Below are 23,099 nucleotides of genomic sequence, written 5' to 3' on the forward strand. Positions count from 1 at the left end.
GGTGTTGCTTGTGTTGACTTGTGGAGAGGTACAACATGATAGTCCGTAGGCCTCAAGTAAGTCAATGCGAGTTCTTAGATTTTGGGTAATGCATAAGCATTTTTTTATTTCTTTTTAGTTGCATTTTCTTTTTTATGGAGATTTAGTTTTTCTAGATTTTCTCTAGGATTGTAGTAATGAATAATTGAGCAGCGATTGTATTCACTACAAAAAAAAATTCAAATTGCCACGGCGCTGTGCCGTCGCTGAAAGTGAAATTGCCGTCGCGAAAGACCAATGGCGACGGCTAGGCGACGGCAATTGCGCCGATGTCGTTGGGGGCGTCGCCATTGGTATTAGCGACGGCAAATGCACCGTCGCAAGCTTATTAGCGACGGCAAAAGGTTGCCGTCGCAAGAATTTTGCTACTGAAAAATGCCGTCGCAAATATCTATAGCGACGCCACCGACCGCTACCAAAGCTTTGCGACGGTAAAATTGCCGTCGCAGAATTTTATTTATGAATAAAAAAAAATCTGGCATGTAAATATGCATTGGCAGATTTTTTTTTTTTTGGATAAAAGCTGTACAAAAAGGAATTCAACATATTGAAAAGGGAATGTTACATTTGGATTTTTCTCATGAATGTTACAAAAGCAATGAAGCTTTTATACAAGAGTTTATAAGATAATACAAGGTACTTTTCTTCCTCTACTTCAAGAAAAGCTTTGCAGGGATCTTCCTCCATCTTCCTCAAGATATGTGTCCGTTTTCTATCTACATAGATAAGTGAAACGTATTCAGATAAAGAAACATAAATCAAGTGAAGAGAGGGAGGATGAGCATGAGACTTAGGACTACACTTTCTGATACTAAAGTTTAGGCAAATTGATATTGAAATCCTCTGATTAATTACTTTATGAAAGCATAGATCCTAGTGTGGAGAAGTGTACATTTAAGTGAAATTTGGAGAAGTGTACATTTGAGTGATTAATTACTTCATTAAAGCATAGATCCTAGGTTGGCAAATTTACTGTCAACCAGATCAAACAATATCGGTGTACACACTACACACCAATAATCCAGATAAAAAAACTTGAGTGAAATTTAAACTACATATGAGTTTTTCATACCTGCAATCCCCAAAAAATGTTGCTGAAAGCTCTGCCTCTTATCCTCCTTTTCCAACTGTGCATTTTAGAGCCTATGCTCCAACTTCTCCTTTTCCCTGTAGTTCTGGACATACCTGCGTAAATTCAAGATTCAATGAACATAGAGTTGCAAATTTAGAACTTGATAAACAATGAACAAGAATTACACACATAAGAAATAAGTTACAGACCAAAAAAACCTTTACTTAGTTTCGTAGCTTTCAGTCATTTCATTATAGTTTCAATTCATATATACTCTATGAAAGCATTTAGTTCCTACTGTCTTATGGTATTGATATGCCCTGTTTTACTTCTAAGCTTCATTGTCATGTGCCCAGGAAGGATCCAAAAGATAAACCCTTAGAGGAATAAGCCACATAATTAACTCATCACAAACAACTGAGATCAAAAGATTGTGAATCATCAATAACTATCATTGTTATTCACCAATTGATGTCACACGCTCAAAATAAAAATCAAAAGCATACACCTTTTTCATTCCAACCTCCTCAAACCCCAATTCAAAACACATACCCTAATATCAAAACCATTAAACCAATCTCACAAAAGCAAAGGATAGTCTTTCCCATTAAATTGTTTAAAAAAAGATTTTGGGAACAAATTAGTGCTCAGATTTTATGACTACCACCTAAAGCTGGTATATATCTGTTTACAATGATCCTATTGTACTAGATATAATCTCCAGCAAAGCAAATCAAATAGATAGAATAGCAAGTAGCACAGCAAAAAACAATATTAAATTTTGATGAAAAATTGAACTAAAACTAGATTGATTCTTGAATTCTATCAAAAAACGGTGGGCATGAGAACTTAAACAACAAAGTTTTAAATGACACCAATAAGAGCCATTTCGTTGCAGCTGCAGCTGCATGTGCAAAGAAAAATGAGAGAGAAAGAGTTGGTTCATGTTCACCTACTCTAAAGAACTTGTTAAACAAGGCAACTCAAACAAAGTCTAAATGTTCAGCTGGAAAGCTATTGGAAAACCTCAAGCATAACCCGATCAAAACCAATTTGGTAGCTTTGCAAGTCAAAACTGACAAATGGGTATTTAGATAAATAAGAAAACCTACGTTGCAAGATAAGTTTGATAAGAGAGCTGCAAGAACTTACAAGTTGATCTTGATGATTTTTACCATCCACAGAAAAGAGGATCTTCAATGCAGTACCAAGACCAAGAACTTGAAGCTTTCCCCAGAGCCGACATTTCTCACATCCCACACAATCCATTAATGCACTGAAATTTGAAGATGAAATTTTTACTTTACAACTCCGAATGACAAGCAGGTGATCAATGTTTAGTTCAACATAAAATATTAATTACTGAAGCAACTTTCTCACAGACAAACCTGATGTTTCTGAATTTCTTTTGAATTTTTTGCTTCAATTGTGGTCCGCTCTGACTGTTCCAGAGCTTTGCTTCATCAAACGGTAGGGGACATGTAGCTTGGAGTTTAGGATTGTAAAGTGATAGGAGCATAAAATGCGACGAATTTATAGTTTAATCCTTTACACTTTTGCTTAGTTATTTCGTTAAAAAGATCAAACTAACTTTGTTATTTTCTTAGGAGGTTTGTGGATCAACCATGGAAAAATAGGAGCTCAATTGTGGCAAGTTAAGGCTCAGATGTATAATACTGATGCAAAAGATGAAGGACAACCATTTATGTGGTCAGAAACAAGAAGGGAAGCTTGTGGAAAACTTCGTGCAAAACAGTTGCTGAGAAGCAAAATATGAAAACTGGAATCTGCCTTATTTTCTTCTATATTTGGACCCCATTTTGAAGATATTTTGAGTGCACCATGGCAGCAATTCTTGACTACATGTGAAAACCAGATATTTCACTACAATAAAGCCAAATCAAGTGATCATAATAGTCAAGAATCAAGTCAGAAACGTTGCACAAAGTAGGCATCCTGATCAGCTTTCCACCTTCAGTCTTATCTATGAAGCATATTGGAGCTGTCTTTTGGAGACTTTGTTGGAAAGTCTTTTGGAAGGATATTGTTTGGACGTCAATAAATGATATCATAGGGCATTATAGGCCTAAGAAACGTTCAGAAAGATAGCTACAAGGTCGGTGTACAAGCCCATAAAATTGACCAGAAGATAAGGAAAATCTGGAAATTTCTGACAGACCTTATCTTGAAGGCTTTTCAAGGCTGCTTTTGGGCAGCAAGTTGAGGGGATTTTTAGAAGATCTTTATACACTCTTAAAGATCAACATCAAGGCTGTTATCTTGTTAAAAATCACATTCAAAGCTGAAATGAAACCGAGTTAAAAGAAGGGCTAAAAAGGCAATCCTAAGTGAGGCAGATAAGGAAGTCACCTTCCTTATCTCTTGGCAGATTGTTTTGAGGCTTCTTGGGGATCCTTTGCTGAGTTATACACGTTTTATATGAGCTGTTAGCATGTTTTATATCAGCTGTAAAGGATCTACAAGTCAAAGAATTCAGCCTAAGAAGAGAAAATCAAATAGAACAAGTAAACAAGCTTGACCTAATTGCAAGAGTGCCCTTGAAACTTGCAACTCCTACATAAAGGGGCCTCCTTCCATGTTTTATAAATAGAGTGACCAACCACATACAGACCATATCACATAAAAAAGAACCAGAGACACACCAAAGAAGAAGAAGAAGAAGAAGAAGCAAGACTGCAAAATCACACCAGAGACGATCGATCACTGTTTCTCAAAGATCGATCATTGATCGTATTTTTCCCAATTTCTGATTTTTGTTGTCTTCCTTTCTCATGAACTCCTTTGTGTTTTTGATTCCAATTATGTGTAACTAAATTTCCAGTAGCTAGGGAGCTGTTGAAGCCCCTAGACATGATCCATAACATGCTTTGATTTTCGGTTTGTTTTCAATTAATAAAGTTGAGGTTTTGTTTACCAATTTCTCATTGATGAATTCTATGTTTGTATGCTTTGGAGGACTACTTAGTATGCATGCTAGGGTTCTAATACTTTGATGGTTTGATGCCTGGATCAATAGTTGGATTCCTCAAATTATCTAGAGAAGTAATTGGTAGTTTTCACTAGCAAGTAAACAAAATCCTAGGTTTAGCAAGGCTCTAAGTTATTTGCGATGCCTAGTGATTGCTCAAACTCTTTTCAAACTTAATGATCTCTGCATGTTTAATCTAATAAACGTACCTTTAGGTTGCATTGCTTGGGAATAGTCTAGGTGTAGAGCACTTCCTGCCTAGCGTACAAGGTAAGAAAGAGTAATAGGTTGTGTTCAAGCGTACCGAGCCAATCTGAGTATCTTCAACTAAGTTAATTGGTGATAAATTGGACAAAGTGTGTTGTGTGTTATTGTTGGGGGTGGATACTTCCTTCCTAGCTAGTTTCATTATCTTGATCTCAACCAACTTCAAATCTGCTTCAATTTCATTTTTCTTTCTGTTCTCTGTTTTTCTGTATTTTATTTCCATAGCAAATCAACTCCAAAATTCACCAAATTTTGTGTGCTAGACTCTTTACGTGTGTAGTATATCTCTGTAAATTTTCGTATTTTTCTGGGTTGTTTTAGTTAGGTTTTTAGTTTGTTTTTCTACTGCGGTTCAGTAGGAGCTGCAGTCACGTTTTTGTGACTTTTGTTGAAGCCTTTAGTTTATCTTAATCCTCTGCGGGAGACCCTTATTTCCCTATATTACAATCGACATATTTGCAGGAGAATAAGGAAAATCAATAGCTTTAAAAAGAGCTATCATAAAGTAGCTGCCTCATCAAAGACTCTGTTCTAAGGTCTTCCTCATGATTACCTGTATCATACTCAGCCTGCTCTAAGTAATCTGCAGCCTACAAGATGTTAAGCCCATCAATGATTAGTAAATGTGGGACAATAAGAAAATTGATTATGCGGTACCAACTCAGAAAGGATAGCAGAAAATGCTTACTCTTGTCACTGCCCGGAGAACAAAGAGGAATGCGAAGTACAAATTCTGAACACGATCTGGATATTTTAAAACGCGATCATGCATCAGTTCCATGTGATGAACATGGTCAAGTTCCTGCCAAAGGATGATGAAATATTTAATGAGTTATTTAAGAATTTCAATATCCAGCAATATACAGGATTGACTGCCACACTTCCCTTGCATGTACTAAACGAGTACATATAAAGATTTAATTATGAAATCTTAAATGCATGTAGACAAAGGAAACTTCAAGAAAGCATACCAAGCAGAGAACATGGAGCATGGTATCATATGCTTGCCTGCTAAATAAGCTATCTCAGCAACTTCAAAAAGCTGCATCTCATCCTCTCAATCCCATTACTCCTCTCTATCTCTCTCAGTGAATCTCTACAGAAAACAAGAATCACCTCTCAAATTAACACCTTCCTCTTTAATCAAGAAAAATAACCAAAACTTTGCAAAGGTTGTTGAAAATTGACACCTTCCTCTCAAATTAACACCTTCCTCAGTATCATTCTACCAAAGCAGCTAACTGAACATGTAAAGAGCAAGAGAACCATGGTAACAAAATTGAACTAACAAGATTATTAGATATGATGCAGTACGAGTTTGTGACTAGATACAATTAGATATGAAATGAACTACTTATCAATCTCATAATTCTAGACTTTTTGTTTTCATTTTTTGAAGTTATACATGTCTTCGTTGCTGCCATGGGTGAAGTTAAAAGCAATTGAGAGCTTTTATTTTGCTAAGAGATAATTAAAAATAAAACTTTTGGCTACTTGTGGTGGTGGTGTTAGCACTTGGCAGATAAGAAATGGAATCATGCACTAGCCAAATATAATGGCTTCTTGTCAAAATCTTCTGGACTCTTGTTTGCATAAATGAAACTTTGTCATGCAGCGGTGGCTTTTGGGATTTTTCATGAGGTTTTAATCAATTGTAATCAAAACTGAACAAGACAAAAGCTCAAATCTTGAGGTCTGGAGTGCAGGAACAAAACAAAAAAGTTGTAATGGACTCAAATGATATTAATTGACTAACAACTTTAATTGCTTGGGTAATCCTGATATATGCATAAGTTCCAATTTATGAATCATAAATTGACTAACAACTTGACATATTTATGGACCAACACTAACATTTCTGCAAAGCAACCAAAAAAAAATCATATCAAGAAGAATTGAGCATGCAGATCTAGGAAATGAGATTCACTTACAGCAGAGACTGATTTGTTGAGGCACTGTTTCTGTGCTTCTCTCTAAACTACTCCTTATTCAAAACCAAAACAAAATGCCAGCAAATTAAATAAATTCACAACAACAAAAAAAAAAGTAAAATTTTCAAACTTAACCAATATGGATCGCTTACCTTTGAGATCAGTTCTCAAGCAAACTCGAGCAATATTTTAGTCCAAGAGTTGCAGCAACAGATGCAAAGAGAGTGATACCCTGCATGAGCAGAATATATAGGAAGTAAAGATGTGTACAGTTTCAATACAATGCTTGTCAAGCAAGTTTACCAAAAGGGAGATGTCACAACAAATAGGCATTTAAGAACAGATAATTCTCCAGCATGCATAACCTTATCATTATCAATAGATTGATAGTCCATTTTCAATAACTATTTTTTGCTCGACTGACAATTACTTTAGAATGATGTTTTTACCTTGAAATAAGTTACTTTATAGTTAAACAGAGAAGGACCACAAGGTCTGCGAGTCAGCAAATTCAATAAATAACTTATCTTTGGTGATCTGAAGTGTATAAGACGGAACCGGTTCCACTCTATCATCTCAAATTTTAGGGGGCACTTGCAACATGCTAATAAGATGTCACTAAACTTCTCCAAGTTCACCACTTAAACTACAACTAGGATACTAAGGAAGCCTTTCTATATTCAGTAACTCTCTATTTGCTTCACCAGAACATGAAAAGAATACATTCTTTCATTTAATTTCTTTCTAAAAACATGTAAAGTTCAGAAGACCCAAGTTGTACCCTATTACAAGAGTTACCTTACTATTTCTGATATCTTTCTGCTCTTAGAAAATCAAAAGGAACAGTACTTTCTTATCATAAGCAGATCAAACTCATAAAATGTGAAACTCTATCGTGAAGAACAAACCGACAATACCCAAAACCCACAAACCAAATTCTATCACCAAAACTTAAACAGTCAAAAACCTGCAAAACCAAAATTAGACCAAACCCACCAAATAGAATCAAAAACCAAGCATTACCCATCAAAATAGATCATACCAATTTGACTCTGGGGTCGAGAGAATGAAGAAAAGTGACGGGTTCCGACACGTACTGGCCAATGGGGCTAGCGGTGGCACCGGAGATCAATCTGAGAACTTTATCGGATCCCAAAGCTTGGGCGGGCAACAGGTTCGCCCACCACGGCGGTTGGCTATTATCGCTGGAGGTGGAAGCTCTAATTCGGAAGCTTGATTTAGGGTTTACAGAAATAAGGGTTTTGTTGTTGTTGTTGAATGAACGAAGGGGAGTGAAGTTTGGGGTTTTGGGAGGAAGAAGAAAAATAGGAAGGAGGTGGAGCTGAACTAGCATATGTCGACTTCACAGATTGCTATGTTGACCTCGTTGTCGGGACTGGATGGAGGGAGCGGGAAATAGCAGATGGAGGGAGCGGGTTTTGGCACATATATTCACCCAAAAGTCAAAAAAAAAAAAAATGTATAAAAGGAAAATACACGACGGCACATTCTACCGTAGTTAAAAATAGAGAAATTTAGCGACGGAAAAAATATGCCGTAGCAATTGAAGGTACATTTATGCGACGGCGATGCCTTGCCGTGGCAAATAATTTTTCTCTTTGCGACGCAGCATTTGCCGTAGCAAATTTTTGATCAATGGCGACGGCATTCTAACGCCGACGCTAACTGGTGAAGCTAAATGAATTCTTTTTTGTAGTGATTAGAGGGATCTCCGGATCTCACTTGTCTGACCTAGTAAGGTAGTATGGTTTTTATCAAGGAAATTCATCTGTTCCCCTAAAAATAAAATACATCTTGGAGTTGTTGTAAACTAGAGAAAATAAGGTGCCCACAACTGATTCAACAGATAAATCAAGGATCGCATGGTTGAAAAAGATTCGATTAACTAATATTTGAGTTTACGATCCATCCCAAACTTATGCTCCCAAACTAACTCCATTATTGCAAAAGTCTATGAATTATTACAGCAATGTTAACGGATTAAATATCATTACGAAACCGTTGGCAATAAACTCATAAATGAAAGGTAATTGTAAACTGTCGTTGTATTCATTTTTGTTAATGTTAGGAAATAGGAATATGACATTTTTGGTCACTAACTTTGTTATATGCTTATTTTTATTTCAATAAACTTGAAGAAGAAAAGCGTACTATAATGTCTTAAATAATAATTTTTAACCAATCGAGTTATCATTAATCAAAGCCGAAATTTAAAATAGTACATACATCAAATTTGAACAGTAAACTGGTCGAACTCTAAACTTGACAAATAGAGTCTATAAACTATTCATTAAGAACATATTAAAGCTTGTTGCAACTATCAAGAACACCTCGCTCTTCCAATGCAAAATCATCTTTTTTTTACTAGCCCGCCTCAATACTTAATTGTGGTACGATGAAAATAGATATTTCTAGGGACAACACATAGAAGAGATCCTAAGTTCCTAATAGATAATGGACTCGCAAAAAATGCCAAACCTAGATAGTTACCAATCTCCAAACATATATATTGATCAGGAGCAAACGTTATCACGGACTCCATATCAAAAATGCCAATCTAATAGTCCAACCCTAGACCGGCTCATCAAAACGACTAAGTGTTACATAAGGGTGTCAAGGCACCCTTCAAAAAGGCCCAACTATAAAACTGTTCAAGCCGAACAAGCTCAATCACCAAGTCTGGTGGGCGTCCACCCCAACAAACCATCCTTGTTACACTGGGTCAAACTTACCCAACCCTAGACCCAAACCCAAAGGTCCAAGGCCAAGGTAGCGAAGGAACAGCCCAGTCAACCGTCATCATTAACAGTGCCACCGACGTCACTACCAAGGCTTCCGACGATCGTCCTCATCAGCAAACCATAGAACCAAAATCGGTCTCTGAACCTTTGTTGCACAACCCAAAATCTGCCATTTCAAAGAACTCAACACCAAATTTTCAATAAGGAAACCTAAAAACTGCAACCCACCAAAATCATGAAGACTAGAGCAGGACTTGACAAATCCTACATCGGCAGTAAGCCAACAAGTCGTGAGATCAAAGCGCTGCCCCTCACCAAGATCTTGAACAGTAGATCGGGGCTGACAGGATCCAACACAATTAGAGCAATATCCCACAAGAATCAGACAAGATGTGGTCACAGACCACCACTCCGCTACAAGAATTTCATCGCCTGAATTGGGCTAAGAGCCCCTGTGCTCGACAAAACGGAAGGCCGCGGCGGCTGCGTTGCGGTTATCGCTAGGGTTCTTAGTATTATTAAAGGGGAGTGAAATCCACACTCCCAATTTTACAATCCACTTCCCTCTTTCTTTATTTTTTTTTGAAAGGGGGCTGGTGCGGCTGCCCTCCCCCTATTTCTTTATTTGGTTACTTAAATTTTGTCTTTTTATAAGAATTTTGACCAAAAAAGAAAAGAGGGAGTGTGGATTACAAATTAGAGATCGATTTCAATTCCCTGATTAAATTATTATTATTCAACAAAAGAAAGAATACCAAAAGGATTCGCCACCCCATTGATTATTTGGTGGTTGTTCAGATCTGTCATGTAATGATCAGTGAGAACAACACCTTAACATAACGGTTTTTTTTTTGAGAGACCTTAACATAACGGTTGAGTATTTATATCAAGCATTGCATTACAAACAAAGGAATATAAAAAGCATGGAATTTATTTGAATTTGATAGACTTATTGATTACAATAGTTGGCTCTCTTGACCTAGAGTTTAATATGCATGATCGTCCAATCCTTATCATCATGAACCTAATTTTTCATATTCATTTTCCCCATCATGCTTTGAAGTTTGAACACCCATTCTATATTTAGTCTACCTGTGTTTATGTATAGGTGACGATTAGCGGATTAGTTTACCATCTTCTTGGTCCATTCCTCAAAGGATAAGTTTCTTTAATGGCGTACCAGCAGATTGAATAGAAAGAAGAAAATGCATACGTACCTGCAGCAGTACTATTGTTAAAGAATAATTACACAAATCAATATTGAATTGTTTTTAATTATTTTGTGTTTCTTTTGCTCGTGTTACAAGCATAGAAATGTAAGAAGAAATACATATTTAGAAATTATTCAAAATTACAATCAGATAGTAAATTAATGTTTAATACAAATAAAAATATGCTGCCCATGCCATGATGTTGATCGAGTAGGACAGTAGGTGATGTATTTTCTTTGAGATCTAAACATATGAAACTCATTTTCAAAAATTAAACTAGAACTGAATGGACCACAAAATTAAGCAACATTTATTGTGGTCCAACTTATTTTTGACACCCTTAAGCACGCAACAAATTACAAAATTATCCATGCATCTAAGAATAAACATATTTATTTTAGGCAAAAATTAAATAAAAAAATCATGTACGATATAAAAAAAGACTAACTGTGCTTATTTAAACGAATCAAATTATTATAAAAATGAATCAAAGTGGAGCTGGGGTTGTGTTTCGAGATGCTCGAGGACAAGTTCGGGTAGCAGCAATTCGGCCTTTGCAGTCTATTACCACACATTTTCATGCATAATTACAAGCTTTGTTTGAGGCAATTCAGATAGTTGAAGGTATGCACTACTATAACAAGGTCATCTTTGAAACTGATTGCTCTATGTTGGCAGCTGCAATGAACCAGAAAGAAGGAGACCTTTCTATGTGTAGTTTTCTTCTTGATGATGTGAAAGAAAGATTGCGTGCTCATGCAGAGTTCAAAGTAACTTTTGCTCCGCGTGAGGTCAATGTAGTGGCTCATAAGTTAACAAGCAAACCATGTAATAGTGTTAACCAAACATGATTTGGTACTGCTCCCGAATTTATAAGAGATGTCATTCTAAAAGAGTGTACTCGTTCATTGATTTAATGAAATCTTCAAAAAAAAAAAAATTGCTGTAGTTACTCCATAAAATTCCGATGCCGATTAGAAGCGCTACCTGACTGAGGTGGAGCCGGTCGTTCGTCGGGATGGATGAAGTTTCCTTTTCAAGGGCAAAATTATATGATTTAGATTTTTTTTAAAAAAAAAAATTCAAAGAAGTACAAATAAAAAGATAGTACGAGAGAAAATGAAACTTTTAAGGTAACCCACCCATTTTGTAAAGGGTTCGGATCGTACTCGGACCCCATCCGCTAAAAGGGCATTGTCGGCAGAGTCAAACAAACCGGTAGTTGAAGCACTATTCCTCGTCTCTCCTAGTTTTCTCACTGCACGAACGTTCCCCCGTCCTCCTCGTGGCCCCACACCCCTCTGATACTGATACAGGACCACCGACCCGTACATACCGAATCCCGCGTAACCGGGTCAGGGGCAATTATGACATTTCGCAACCAGTAGGTGGTTACTGATTGATTCTTGTCTTCCTCGCCACTGCGACTGTTTAGCTGTCCTCCGTGGATTCTCTTCTTCTCTCACTAGTCACTATTAAGCTCAAGAGGACACTGCGAGAGATCTGGCACAGTTTTCTAGAGAGAGAGATTCTGAAATTCTAGAGAGAGAGAAAAAAAGAAAAGAAAAGAAAATGAGGGAGCCAGTGAACGACGTGTCGCCGACGCCACCTCCTCCTCCGCCCCAGGCGTTGCTCGAGAGGCTCAAGGATTACGGCCAGGAAGACGCCTTCGCCCTCTGGGACGAGCTCTCCCCCGACGAGCGTCAGCTTCTCGTCAAGGACATCGAGGTCATTTCAGATCTCTCTATGCCTCTGCTTCTTAGAAACAGAGCTTGCCAAAATTCAGATAATGATGATTTTAACTGATTTTTTTTGAATGAAAATTTGATCGCATTGGTGTTGATTGAGCTTGCGAGTAGTGAAATTGATGCAATTTGTGTTTGTGTTTGGCAACAGAGCTTGGATCTTTCGAGAATCGATCGGATCATTCGGTGTTCGCTTCGATCTCACGGTTAGTGTATTGTTACTAGCTACAGATTGTGATAATTATACAGTGTAATTGTGATGGATTTTGATTTTGATTTTGATTTGGTTTGGATTCGCAGGGCTGCCGACGGCGGCGATTGAGCCGGTGCCGGAGAGCAGTGTGTCGAGTGTGGAGGAGCGGAGTCTTGAAGACCGAGAGAGATGGTGGAAGATGGGATTGAAAGCAATCCACGACGGAAAGTTGGCCGTCTTGCTCTTATCCGGTGGACAGGTGAGAGGTCCTAATTTTTTTTTAGTTATGCTTTTAACTTTCTGGATTTGGTGCTTAATGTGGCTTTTACTCATTGCTTTTACTTAATGTTGAACTTTACACTGCACCAAAAGAGAACTATTAGATTAATAATGCCTCTCTCTCTCACAAACATTAACTTTTGTGGTATGATGTCGCTTTTCGGGGTTATGTGCACATAAAGACAACTTGATAGAGATGAGTCATGTTCATTATGAATGAAGAATCAAACTTTTTAAGTGTATAATGGACATAATCAGCCCCCCCTAACTATTATTTTGGTATGATGTTGCTTTATAGAATTATATATAGTTATACCAATAACTTTTTTCTCTCTCTCTGGTTGGTATGATGTTCTTTTCTGGATGTGCATTTGGGACAATTGTGGATAGCACTGTATTCTTAGTGATAGAAAAAGTATAGAATGTGGTTTATCCCTTGAGTAATGATTATTGACACCAAAGTTGCTTTATAGGATTCCAGTACTTTCTTTAATTTTTTTTTCTTTCTTAGGCAAGAGGCCGGTGCGCGGGGGTATGTTACAAAATTATAATGGTCTGTATACTGTAGCTCATTCCCTGTTAGTATTTGAAACCTCATAATGGAGGAATCCTACCTAGTTGAGCATTGGTATATTTGAGCTGTAGGTTCCTTTTCTAGGCCAATACTTTTGACATAAAAAGATCTTAAAGCCTATGAAGATCATGTCAAGGGGCATCTTGCCAGCTTCGTGACTCAAATAATCACGTGTTTCGGTTTGTGCACAACTAATAGTGACAGTAAAATAGTCGGGCTTCATAGTAATAATGCCTTTTCCGGTTATGCAAGCTACCACCTATTTTCCCTGTGAATGAAATGATTAAACATATCATAATTCGGGACATACCCTTCTTATTCACTGCAAGAAACCAAGTATTATTAGATTTTCTGTTTAGAGCTTGGAATGCTTGAGAAACTGAATCAAATAGCAGTCAGACTATCTTTCTTAATGTTGCAGAGTTCACATTGTTTGTTTGAAAACTTTAGTATAGGATTGCTGACACGGTTCACTCTAGTATAAAGGATTATAGATTTATAGCCATGCTTTGCCAAGCAAACCATCCCATAAATAGCAGATTCTCTTGATCCCTCCTTACACAGAATACCTATCTGATCATGTTTCTGGTTCGGGGCTTATGAAGATATGTTGATTGATTCTCCTTTTTTATTTATTTATTTATTTTTATTTCTTTCTTATTCCTTAAGTTGGGGTGAGCGAGGTAGTTGAAGAATAAAATTATTGTAATTCTTCTGGCATGTTTGCTTCTGTAAATTTTCTGCATACCTCAATTAGTCAAGTGTGTGTTTGGCTGATTTATGCAGGGAACTCGACTTGGAAGTTCAGACCCAAAGGGATGTTTCAGTGAGTAGTATTTCTTTTCCTTCCCTACCTGGTTTCTACCATCATACTTTTCTACTACGTTTTACCTGAAATGATTATCGTATTGTTCTTTTTGTACTTGAATATTAGATATCGGGCTTCCATCTGGAAAGTCACTCTTTCAACTTCAAGCTGAGCGGATTTTGTGTGTTCAGAGACTAGCTGCTCAGTCTACAAATGATGGTAGGGTTTATTTCTTTTCTTCACCTATCTTTTCAGTCCATAGGCAGCGCCACAAAACAGGGTAGCCTCCCAGGCTCCCACTAAGTTAAAACCCTTGGTCTTGGCAAAGCTGAAATTAGAGCTTAAATGATAAGGCTACTAACAGCTGAACTAGAACTTTTAAATTCATTGCAAACTGTAAGTAATTTAAGGTACTAATTACTAAATTATTCAGGTTCTGCTGCACCACTGCAAATACATTGGTATATTATGACCAGTCCATTTACTGATGAAGCCACAAGAAAATTTTTTGAAAGTCATAAATACTTTGGTCTTGAAGCTGATCAGGTAAAAAGATTTCAGAGTCGGTTTTCCTTATTCTTGCTATAGTTCTTCTGTTTTTGTGATTTTTCGTCTTCTGAAGGAAAAGCGGTTTTGCTTACTTTTTGAGGTCACACTTCTTGATGCAGGTTACCTTCTTTCAGCAAGGCACCATACCTTGTGTTTCAGGGGATGGTAGATATATTATGGAAACTCCATACAGAGTATGATTTTTATTTGTACTGGAATTCTTTATGCTCAGGGTTTATAGGATATAAGTAGATTGCAAACTTAGATATGGATTAAAATTGAATAATTGCCACTTGCACACTCTAGTTGTGAAACCACAACTTATGCAATAAGCTTCTTAGGTAGGGGTTGGTAAGGTGGTCCTTCAGATTCATTTTGGAACTCCTTGATAAGCTCACTTAATGCTGAACCCTACTGTTTTCTTTTTGGTGGTCAACCTCTGAAAGTATGAGAGAATTACTCTGTGGCTTTTAGATGTTGGAGCGTATTTATGCCCAGGGATCTGTCAAGTGGCATCCCCCCCCCCCCCCCCCCCAACTTTCACTTATTTTTATTGACTATTATCACATTACACACACGCACTCTCTTTGCCCATAGAGATTGTGATCTATCACTCCTAAAAAAAAGATGTGATTAACGTCAATTTACTTATTAAGCCAGGTAGCTAAGGCTCCAGATGGGAATGGAGGAGTATATTCAGGTACTTTTCTATAATATTTAATCAACATGTAGAACACTACAGCTGAGCTTGATTTCCTTTATTTTATTTTACTGCTGATAAACTATTCATTAGTTAATTGAAGCCCTCTTTGTTGATCAGCTTTGAAGTCTTCGAGATTATTAGAAGATATGGCTACGAGAGGCGTTAAGTATGTGGATTGCTATGGAGTTGACAATGCACTGGTGAGCTTTCTGCCTTTCTGCATAAAGTGTGCTTTCTGAAGAAAAAAAAAAAAAAAAAACAACCTGCTTGGGATAAGAAATTCTCTCTCTTCCACATTCATTTGCTCATTTCTTTCCCACCAGAATTTCACCTGCACATTGCTGATGTAGGATAAGGGTGGGTAGAAGCAACAAAACCACTAATTTTGTTTATACACACTATATTGGTAAACTAACAGAGATAATACAACTCCTCTTTTTGCTTTTAACAATTTGACCGAGGGGAGTGAAATGCTTTTGTTCATTGAAGACTTGAAAGTTCTTTCTTATATTAAAGTCATATTGATTAGATTCTTGAAAGCAGGTTCGTGTAGCTGATCCAACTTTCTTGGGCTATTTCATTGATAAAGGTGTTGCATCCGCTGCAAAAGTTGTTCGCAAGGTAACTAGTATCCCTGCATGAAATTGTGTAACATTGTATGAAGTTAAAGTTTAGAGTTTGAGAAAGCAATTGAAGGTGGATTGCAGTATAGCTTCCATTGCATTGTTTAATCCATTTGAATCCAAATATTTCCTTATAAAAAAAATTTACTCATGTATTTTCTCTTGCCCTTTCTGTTTATGATTGTGCACATGCCCTCTAATATGGAATTCTTAAGGCTTTATCAGTATCTTCTTTGTTGGCTCATACCCATTAATCTGGGGAAATCCTGTGAACCATAAATACAAACATTTTTTACCTGTATGGATATCTTAATAACTTCAGAAATATTGGAAGTATTCCCGAAGAGTATACTTTTGACCGCATATCCGTCTCAGCATATATCCATTTACGAATACATATGAGTTCTAAGATTTGTACTATTTCATACATATGGGACTTTAGATGTATTATATATTGAGTTACTTGGATTTTTGATTACAGGCTTATCCCCAAGAAAAGGTTGGTGTGTTTGTACGACGAGGAAAAGGTGGACCCCTTACTGTGGTGGAATACAGTGAGATGGATTCGTCTCTGTCTTCTGCAATCAATCAACAAACGGGACGTCTTCGTTTTTGTTGGAGTAATGTAATGCCTTTCACCACCTTCTTTAATCTACTATTGCTTGCTGTTGAGAAAACTCTCTTATAACTTCTATATTCCTGCTTTAGTGTATTAATGGCTAGCTGCATGGATATCGATGTTTCTTGTTGTGCATTTTCACTTGGCATCTGCTTTAAGATTAACAATTTCATAATGATAGTCATGTGCTTCTTGATTCATGTGTCAGCAACTCTTGTTACATTGTGTTTTCAGGTGTGCTTGCACATGTTCACACTGGATTTTCTAAACCAAGTAGCAAATGGCCTTGAGAAAGATAGCATGTTAGTCTCTCTCTCTCTCTCTCTCTCTCTCATCTGAGTTTTATTTTTAAATGTAAGGATTGATGTTAAAACAAAACAAACATCAATAACAAAAGGAATGAAGAAACAAATTCAAATATGTATGTATTTTATTTATGCCTTATGTTTAACAAATACTTTCTGTATCATTGTACTAATGTATCTTGTATCGTATCTGTGCAACACAGCCGTAGATTGTCAGCTTTCTGTCATCTTTTTGATTTTCTCCTCCAAAACAAAAATGTTCAAACCAACATTTGATCATATCTAGATTGTTAGAAATGACAGAGGTGAAGTCAACTTGTTGCTGTGGTTGTTGTCATTGCTCTATATTTTGTATGCAGAGGTTCCATGGTCTCTAAGTAATAGAAGGAGAGGGAACCTCAGCTAGCTTTCTAAATCCCTTTTGTCTGGGGAATTCGTTAGCCTTTGGGGTCGTACACTAAAGAAATATAAATGCATACTCCTTGGGGTCGTACAAAGTAGCAGATATCGAATGACTTTGTTTTTTGGTTTATACATCATTGACACCCTGCATTTTGAGTTTCTCATCCATTGTCTTGGCTAAGGATGCTGTTATAAACATGTTTTTTGTGAATTCAGTTACCATCTTGCCGAGAAGAAGATTCCTTCTATCCATGGACAGACAGTGGGATTTAAACTAGAGCAGTTTGTTTTTGATGCGTTTCCATATGCACCATCAACTGCACTTTTTGAGGTGATTCTTTTTCCCACTCTTTGTAATTCAAATCCCTAGCTCTCATTCCTTAACTTTGTAGTGCTAAGAGCTGCTTTTGTTTGCCAAAAATTCAGGTATTGCGTGAAGAAGAGTTCGCACCAGTAAAAAATGCAAACGGGTCAAATTTTGACACCCCAGACAGTGCGAGGCTTCTTGTTCTTCGACTGCACACTCGTTGGGTAGTCGCTGCTGGTGGATTCTTAACACATTCAGTGCCCTTATATGCAACCGGTAATTCATTCATTTTTGCTTTCAAACATGTAGCCAATTCATTTTTCTCTGGCCATGGTGCAATTGTTAGTGTTTTCACTTTTGACAATCGATCTTGAAACCAGGTGTGGAGGTGTCACCTCTTTGTTCTTATGCTGGAGAAAACCTAGAAGCAATTTGCCGTGGAAGAACGTTCCATGCCCCTTGTGAGATTTCATTCTAAAAAGAGTTACAAGAATTGCTTTGTTCTTAATTTGTGCGGCTCCTTTATTCACATGAAACAACTAGAGTGGGTGAATTAGGTCCATCTATCTCGTTGATGTGTTGAGATAGATTTAGTGGGTGATCTGTGTTGTATAAAATGACAGTATTGGGATATTTTGGTCTTGGTTTAACTCTATCAATATATGTTTTGTATTTTATTATTTGGTTGGCATTTCCTTCATGATTAATTATGCCGTGTCAAAGTCATGGTTCACACAATACAATATTGCAATTTTCATCCAAACAAATTGGAAGTTTACACTAAAAAATGTTTGGATAAAACAAAACGGAAACAAGTTGACAACGAGTGAAACATGCCCAGAGTTTACTGTACAAGTATCATTAATCCGATGCGGGATATATCAACAGTACAAAATGGTAAAATTTTATTTGGGATGAAATAACAAAATTGAGGTTTCAGAAAGCTCAGCAAATTTCCAATGATAAAGGTGCAACATAAGTAGGCCATAGAGCTGTAGTGTGGGATCCTGACAAGTACAAACCAGAAGGACATCACGTTTGGGAAAAAGGGGAATAATGTTCGATAATGACTAAATATAGAATGTATAATTATATATCAAACATGAAGAGCCAACAAAAACTTTCAAATGGTTGTAACTTGTAATAAATAATGTAGACTAAATAACTTGACTGGGTTCCAAACCCCATTTATTCAAAAAAAAAAAAAAGGAGTTGAAGACAAAAAAAAAAATCTGATCGTAGGTGGGGAAATAAATGAAAGAGCCAAAAATATAAATCTAGTTTGTGGGTTATAAAACTACTTCATGCTTACAGCAAAATCACAGCCTAAGCCCCAGTATTGATTCCTCTCATGAGACGAAGCATTCTACACTTCTACATGCAGGTTTAGTGATATGGTGATACACCAAGTAGTGGCTCCATCCCGGCCAATTGATGCTGCAGGAACTCGTAAACTGATTCAGTTGTTGTGGCAGCTATACGAACAACAACCCCTATTCCCTGCACACATCACATATGATTCGCATTTAGCTCAGATGGCTGTTAATACTACACTAATTGAAAAGAACCTTCCAACTAAATCTTTAAACAAAACAGAAAAATTAACAGAACCACACAACTGAGATTGCATGAAGATCTTAATTAATATGAAGTTTCTAGACTGAGGGATTTCCTACGTTATTGAGGTCATTAGTGGCCTTGATAGGCAGATCTTAATGATACAAGGAAAGGCTCATTACTAGCATATTACTTTAATAAGAGGTCCTGCCACTCTTATAAGGAAAATGTGCCAACCATTACTTTGTTGCAGCATGACCAGACCACTATACCTTAGGACCAAAAACACTGGAAGAAGCAATAAAGCTTGGTTTGGTGAAGCGATAATCAGAATTTGAATTCTTTTGGCGACCTGAGGCAGTGGAAGGAATGTGCAATTGCTCAGACATCATCCTTTTCACATTTTCTTGAACTAGGTCTTGAATGTACTTTATCTTTGGCCTATAATAAAGCAACCAAAAGGTGTAACATTGGATTTATTATAACTTTCATCCATATCAAATAAAGTGCATCTTGGAATACCAAAGTAAAATTAGAATAAAGGCAAAGAAAAGGTTCATAGTATCTTTACATACTGAAATTACTAACCCCAACAGTACAACCATTGCAATGACTTGATAGTCCTGCATGCGTTCTGCAATTGAAGAAGCACTTCCACTCTCCAGGTGCACCTGTCCTAGAAACATTGAATCAGCTGAAGAAGAGGAAAAGAAGGAGTTCTACTTCAAAGCTGATTTCCGAAAAATCTTGTGCAAGCATGAAACTTTATTCATGTAAAAATAGGAGATGCATTTCCGTGTGTGAGTTTGAAAAGACAATGAAAGGGAGAGGGGTGAATGAATTGAATTAGTCAACATTATGGTATGTTGATCAGCATATTCAGGTAATTAAGTGGTGGTATCAGAGAGAACTAACAGGTAACCTCTTCAGAATGCAACAAACGAAAAATGAATTAAGTGAAAATCATTACCATGTCCAGAAACAAAGGCTCATCTCCTATAAAGATGTGGTTTGCACTCTTATAAAGATCAAAATCCCATTTTTCTCCACTTTCATGACGCCCACTGGTAATCCAATCAACAAGGACCAAACTTGAGTCAGAGACTACCCTAAAGATTTGTTTCTGGGAGTATCTCGCTGTGGAAAAACATGTCACAGGATCTGGAATGACAGCCAAAAGAGCATTGCTCCCAACTCTTGCCTACTGCATGGAAAAAATTAGCTGCTGTCACTTGAAATTAATAGCAACTTTCAAATTTGATCAACGTTCTGATTTCCGTGATTCATGCAATGAGCACTACTAATCAAAGCATAACATTATCTGATTAACTGTATATCAATAAACTCCCAATCGATAGTTGATTCGATTGCTTTAATATGTTGGTTTAGGCCAGATTGGTTACCTCCATAACTTGTTCAGAGCACTTAGCCCCCAGCGACTTGTATACCTACGCAAGAACATAAACCTATTTGAGAACTCCAGATTCAATACACACCTATGAACTCAATCCTCAAAACCCATTAATCCAACGGAACAAAGGAACTGAGACTAGTGGGCTAATGATATGAAATCCAACACAAAGATATTTCTTGTATTAAAAAATAACCTTGGTGGACGCTTGGGTTGTTATGACAGTGGTGCAATCATCTCCAATGGTAAATTCACAAGAAATAGAATCTCCCTGAACACAAGAACAACAAAGTTCAAAAATAAATTACAAGTACTTAAGATTGCTGAATAACAATACAACCCAAAATAAGAGGCAGTCGATAGTTACACACAGTGACAATGCCACCACCATAGGTGAGGGTGTAAACCCAAACAGCATCAGCTTTAGAGGAACCCACCTGAAGAATCATCACAATCAACATAAGGGGTCAATTCATATTTTACTGATATCAAATTACAGCTACCAAAATATGCCAACTCCATATTACTAATGAAACCTTTCTGGGATCATCACAATCAACATCCCAAAAGGGTCCATTCATATACTAAATTTGCTAATAAAGAAAAATGGAGCATTAAAGTTGAAACCTTTCTGGGTACTAAGAATTTGAGAGGGTACTTTGAGAAGCTCCTTGTCACAGTTGACCTTCCTCCCACTTTTTCAACCACCAACCTTCCCTGTTTTTCCATCCCTACTCTCCAACCCTCTCTACCCAAAACGAGTTTCGTATATATAGCTAGCAGTCTAGCACCACGTGTCCTCCACGTTGGGCCGGGTTCACCCACCCGGATTAAAACCCGTTATGTTTTGCGACCCGGTAAAGAAATAAAACAAAATTAAAAGAGTCTGAAGCCCCCAAAGGCAAAGCTAAAACCCTCTGTCGCAGTCTGGTTGATTTCTAGGGTTCTATTCCATCTCAGCTCTCACCAGCTTAGAACTCCTACTCAGGTTTCTCAAAGGTACTCGCTTCCTTCTCTCTTATATATACATGTATCTATTGTCTGTATATATGTAATTTACGGTGCTTGATTTGGACTTGTGAATCAGAAATGGTGGGTTTTTTTGGCTTAGAATTCTATGCCTGATTGAGTTTTCAACGATCTGGGAAAATGGGTTAGGAGATTTTCAACCAAAACTTTGAAAGTTGGTTGCTTTCCGGTCTGTTCTGTTATTGATGAAGCTTAGTTGAAGAGAAAGTTTCAATCTTGTGAATAAGGGTATCGAAGAAAAACCCAAAAAACCCAAAATGATGGGATTTCAGGAGTCAAATTTGCCCTTCTAGTCTCAGAAACCATTGCAAGTCAAATTTACTTTGCTTTGGGTTTACAAATTTAGTTCCTTGGAAATGAAGGTGAAAGTTGAGGAGTTGTTTTTTGTTTTAGAGTATATTTATTTACGCTTTTGCGTTAGGTTTATAGAACTTGTATTAAGCTTAGATTAATTTGAATCAAAGACTTGCATCAATCCTTAACAAATTGAATCTGACAGGTTTACTGTGGATTCCAGGCCCAGATAATTGCTAAAGTGAGTGGTGAAATGGATTGTTGATTTCGTATTTGTTAGAGAACAGAGTCCTTTGGAAACCTTGCAGAAATGAGCTTGATCTTAAGACTAAGGAATCATTTACCTAATGGGCTTTGCAGAAGACTCTTTATTTCTCCCCTCGGAGCACTGAATCCGGGTAGCTTAAATGGGTTTTACCAGAACTTTAGTCAACCTGCAAGGAAAGAAGAGGAGGAGGAAGAAGTGGAGATTGATCAAAGGAGACTCCCAGCTGATTACGATCCGGCAACTTTTGATCCTACAGAGCATCGGAGTCCTCCCACAGAGCGTGTATTCAGGCTTGTAGATGAAATATCATCACTCACACTGGCTGAAGTTGCTGAGCTGGGTTCGATCATTATGAAGAAAAAGGGACTGAAGGTACCACCAACTGTGGGGGTCATGAAGCCAGGAGCTGCTGCAATAGGATTGGCAATGAAGGGACCAGCAGCAGCTAAGGAGGAAAAGAAAGTAGAAAAGACTGTATTTGAATTAAAGTTAGAGTCCTTTGAGGCGGCTTCAAAAATAAAACTGATCAAGGAGGTAAGGAGCTTCACTGATTTGGGCCTCAAGGAAGCAAAGGATTTAGTGGAGAAGGCACCATCTGTGTTAAAGGCCGGCGTGTCAAAGGAGGAAGGAGAACAACTTGTAGAGAAGCTGAAAGCTCTTGGAGCGAAAGTTGTTCTTGAGTGAAATAAAATAAATGATCCGTATGTAATCCACTACGAGAAATTTGTGAGATTAGTTCATGTTTCTGGGGAAACACCAGGCCAACAGCTTTCTGGAATTTTATCAATCCAAATGGAACACATATCAGGTTTTCTCCAATTGTTTTAAGTTAGAGAAATTTGCTCAAGATTGATTTCTTGTTGTATTGATATCTGAGCTGTTCTGATAAAGCTGCGATTTTGTTTAAGATTCGCCCATGGATGAACTCTTTCCATGATTCTTATTCCCTTGTTTAGATTTTGAAGGGGATGAAGTTTTTCATTATTAATTTCAATTTAATAGGCACATTATTAATCTGGTGCTTATAATTTTGAAGGACTGCAAGTCCATCAACCCTGTGGTAAAGGAGGGTTGTGCAGCTGAGTTGATAGTTTCCAAAAAGGGTTGCACAGTTGCACTGCTATACCAGTTTTAGTTATGTACTAGGGCTAGATAATTAAAA

General features: G+C 37.3%; 3 protein-coding genes and 1 long non-coding RNA gene across 17 annotated transcripts; 2 read left to right on the plus strand and 2 right to left on the minus strand.

Moving 5' to 3' along the window:
* Window positions 1-563: 563 nt before the first annotated feature.
* Window positions 564-7,718, minus strand: LOC133728870 (uncharacterized). 11 transcript variants are annotated; one of them, XR_009856083.1, is made up of 10 exons: window positions 7,341-7,718; window positions 6,451-6,530; window positions 6,299-6,345; window positions 5,558-5,608; window positions 5,339-5,463; window positions 5,056-5,169; window positions 2,500-4,957; window positions 2,264-2,387; window positions 1,112-1,224; window positions 564-755 (listed from the first exon to the last, which is right to left on the minus strand). It is a non-coding gene; the product is annotated as an uncharacterized LOC133728870 (long non-coding RNA). The 11 variants fall into 11 exon arrangements; XR_009856084.1 differs by having other exon boundaries at window positions 6,299-6,351; XR_009856079.1 differs by having other exon boundaries at window positions 5,339-5,608; window positions 7,396-7,718.
* Window positions 7,719-11,708: 3,990 nt separating this feature from the next.
* On the plus strand, window positions 11,709-18,058 carry LOC133728872 (UDP-N-acetylglucosamine diphosphorylase 1-like). The gene is made up of 15 exons (XM_062156299.1): window positions 11,709-11,999; window positions 12,168-12,222; window positions 12,317-12,468; window positions 13,849-13,888; window positions 13,997-14,089; window positions 14,304-14,416; window positions 14,539-14,613; window positions 15,080-15,119; window positions 15,240-15,322; window positions 15,666-15,743; window positions 16,227-16,370; window positions 16,599-16,666; window positions 17,288-17,402; window positions 17,498-17,654; window positions 17,759-18,058. The coding sequence occupies exons 1-15, from the start codon at window positions 11,844-11,846 to the stop codon at window positions 17,854-17,856; spliced, it is 1,467 nt and encodes a 488-aa protein (XP_062012283.1). The 5' UTR covers window positions 11,709-11,843; the 3' UTR covers window positions 17,857-18,058.
* Window positions 18,059-18,166: 108 nt separating this feature from the next.
* On the minus strand, window positions 18,167-21,094 carry LOC133728873 (urease accessory protein D). Of its 4 annotated transcripts, XR_009856088.1 has the most exons (9): window positions 20,974-21,094; window positions 20,718-20,783; window positions 20,543-20,617; window positions 20,339-20,383; window positions 19,906-20,136; window positions 19,524-19,606; window positions 19,208-19,376; window positions 18,691-18,878; window positions 18,167-18,385 (listed from the first exon to the last, which is right to left on the minus strand). XR_009856088.1 is itself a non-coding variant. In XM_062156300.1 (8 exons), exons 1-8 carry the CDS (start codon window positions 21,073-21,075, stop codon window positions 18,765-18,767), a joined length of 885 nt encoding a protein of 294 aa, XP_062012284.1. In that variant the 5' UTR covers window positions 21,076-21,094; the 3' UTR covers window positions 18,392-18,764. The 4 variants fall into 4 exon arrangements, 2 of the variants coding, with proteins under 2 accessions (XP_062012284.1, XP_062012285.1); XR_009856089.1 differs by lacking the exon at window positions 18,167-18,385 and having other exon boundaries at window positions 18,392-18,878; window positions 19,511-19,606; XM_062156300.1 differs by lacking the exon at window positions 18,167-18,385 and having other exon boundaries at window positions 18,392-18,878.
* A 112-nt stretch (window positions 21,095-21,206) lies between these two features.
* LOC133728874 (uncharacterized) lies at window positions 21,207-22,951 on the plus strand. The gene is made up of 2 exons (XM_062156302.1): window positions 21,207-21,345; window positions 21,875-22,951. Exon 2 carries the CDS (start codon window positions 21,980-21,982, stop codon window positions 22,619-22,621), a length of 642 nt encoding a protein of 213 aa, XP_062012286.1. The 5' UTR covers window positions 21,207-21,345; window positions 21,875-21,979; the 3' UTR covers window positions 22,622-22,951.
* Window positions 22,952-23,099: the final 148 nt, after the last annotated feature.

This window comes from Rosa rugosa, chromosome 2 (genome assembly GCF_958449725.1).
Source record: "Rosa rugosa chromosome 2, drRosRugo1.1, whole genome shotgun sequence".
In the NCBI taxonomy this organism is placed as follows: Eukaryota; Viridiplantae; Streptophyta; class Magnoliopsida; order Rosales; family Rosaceae; genus Rosa; species Rosa rugosa.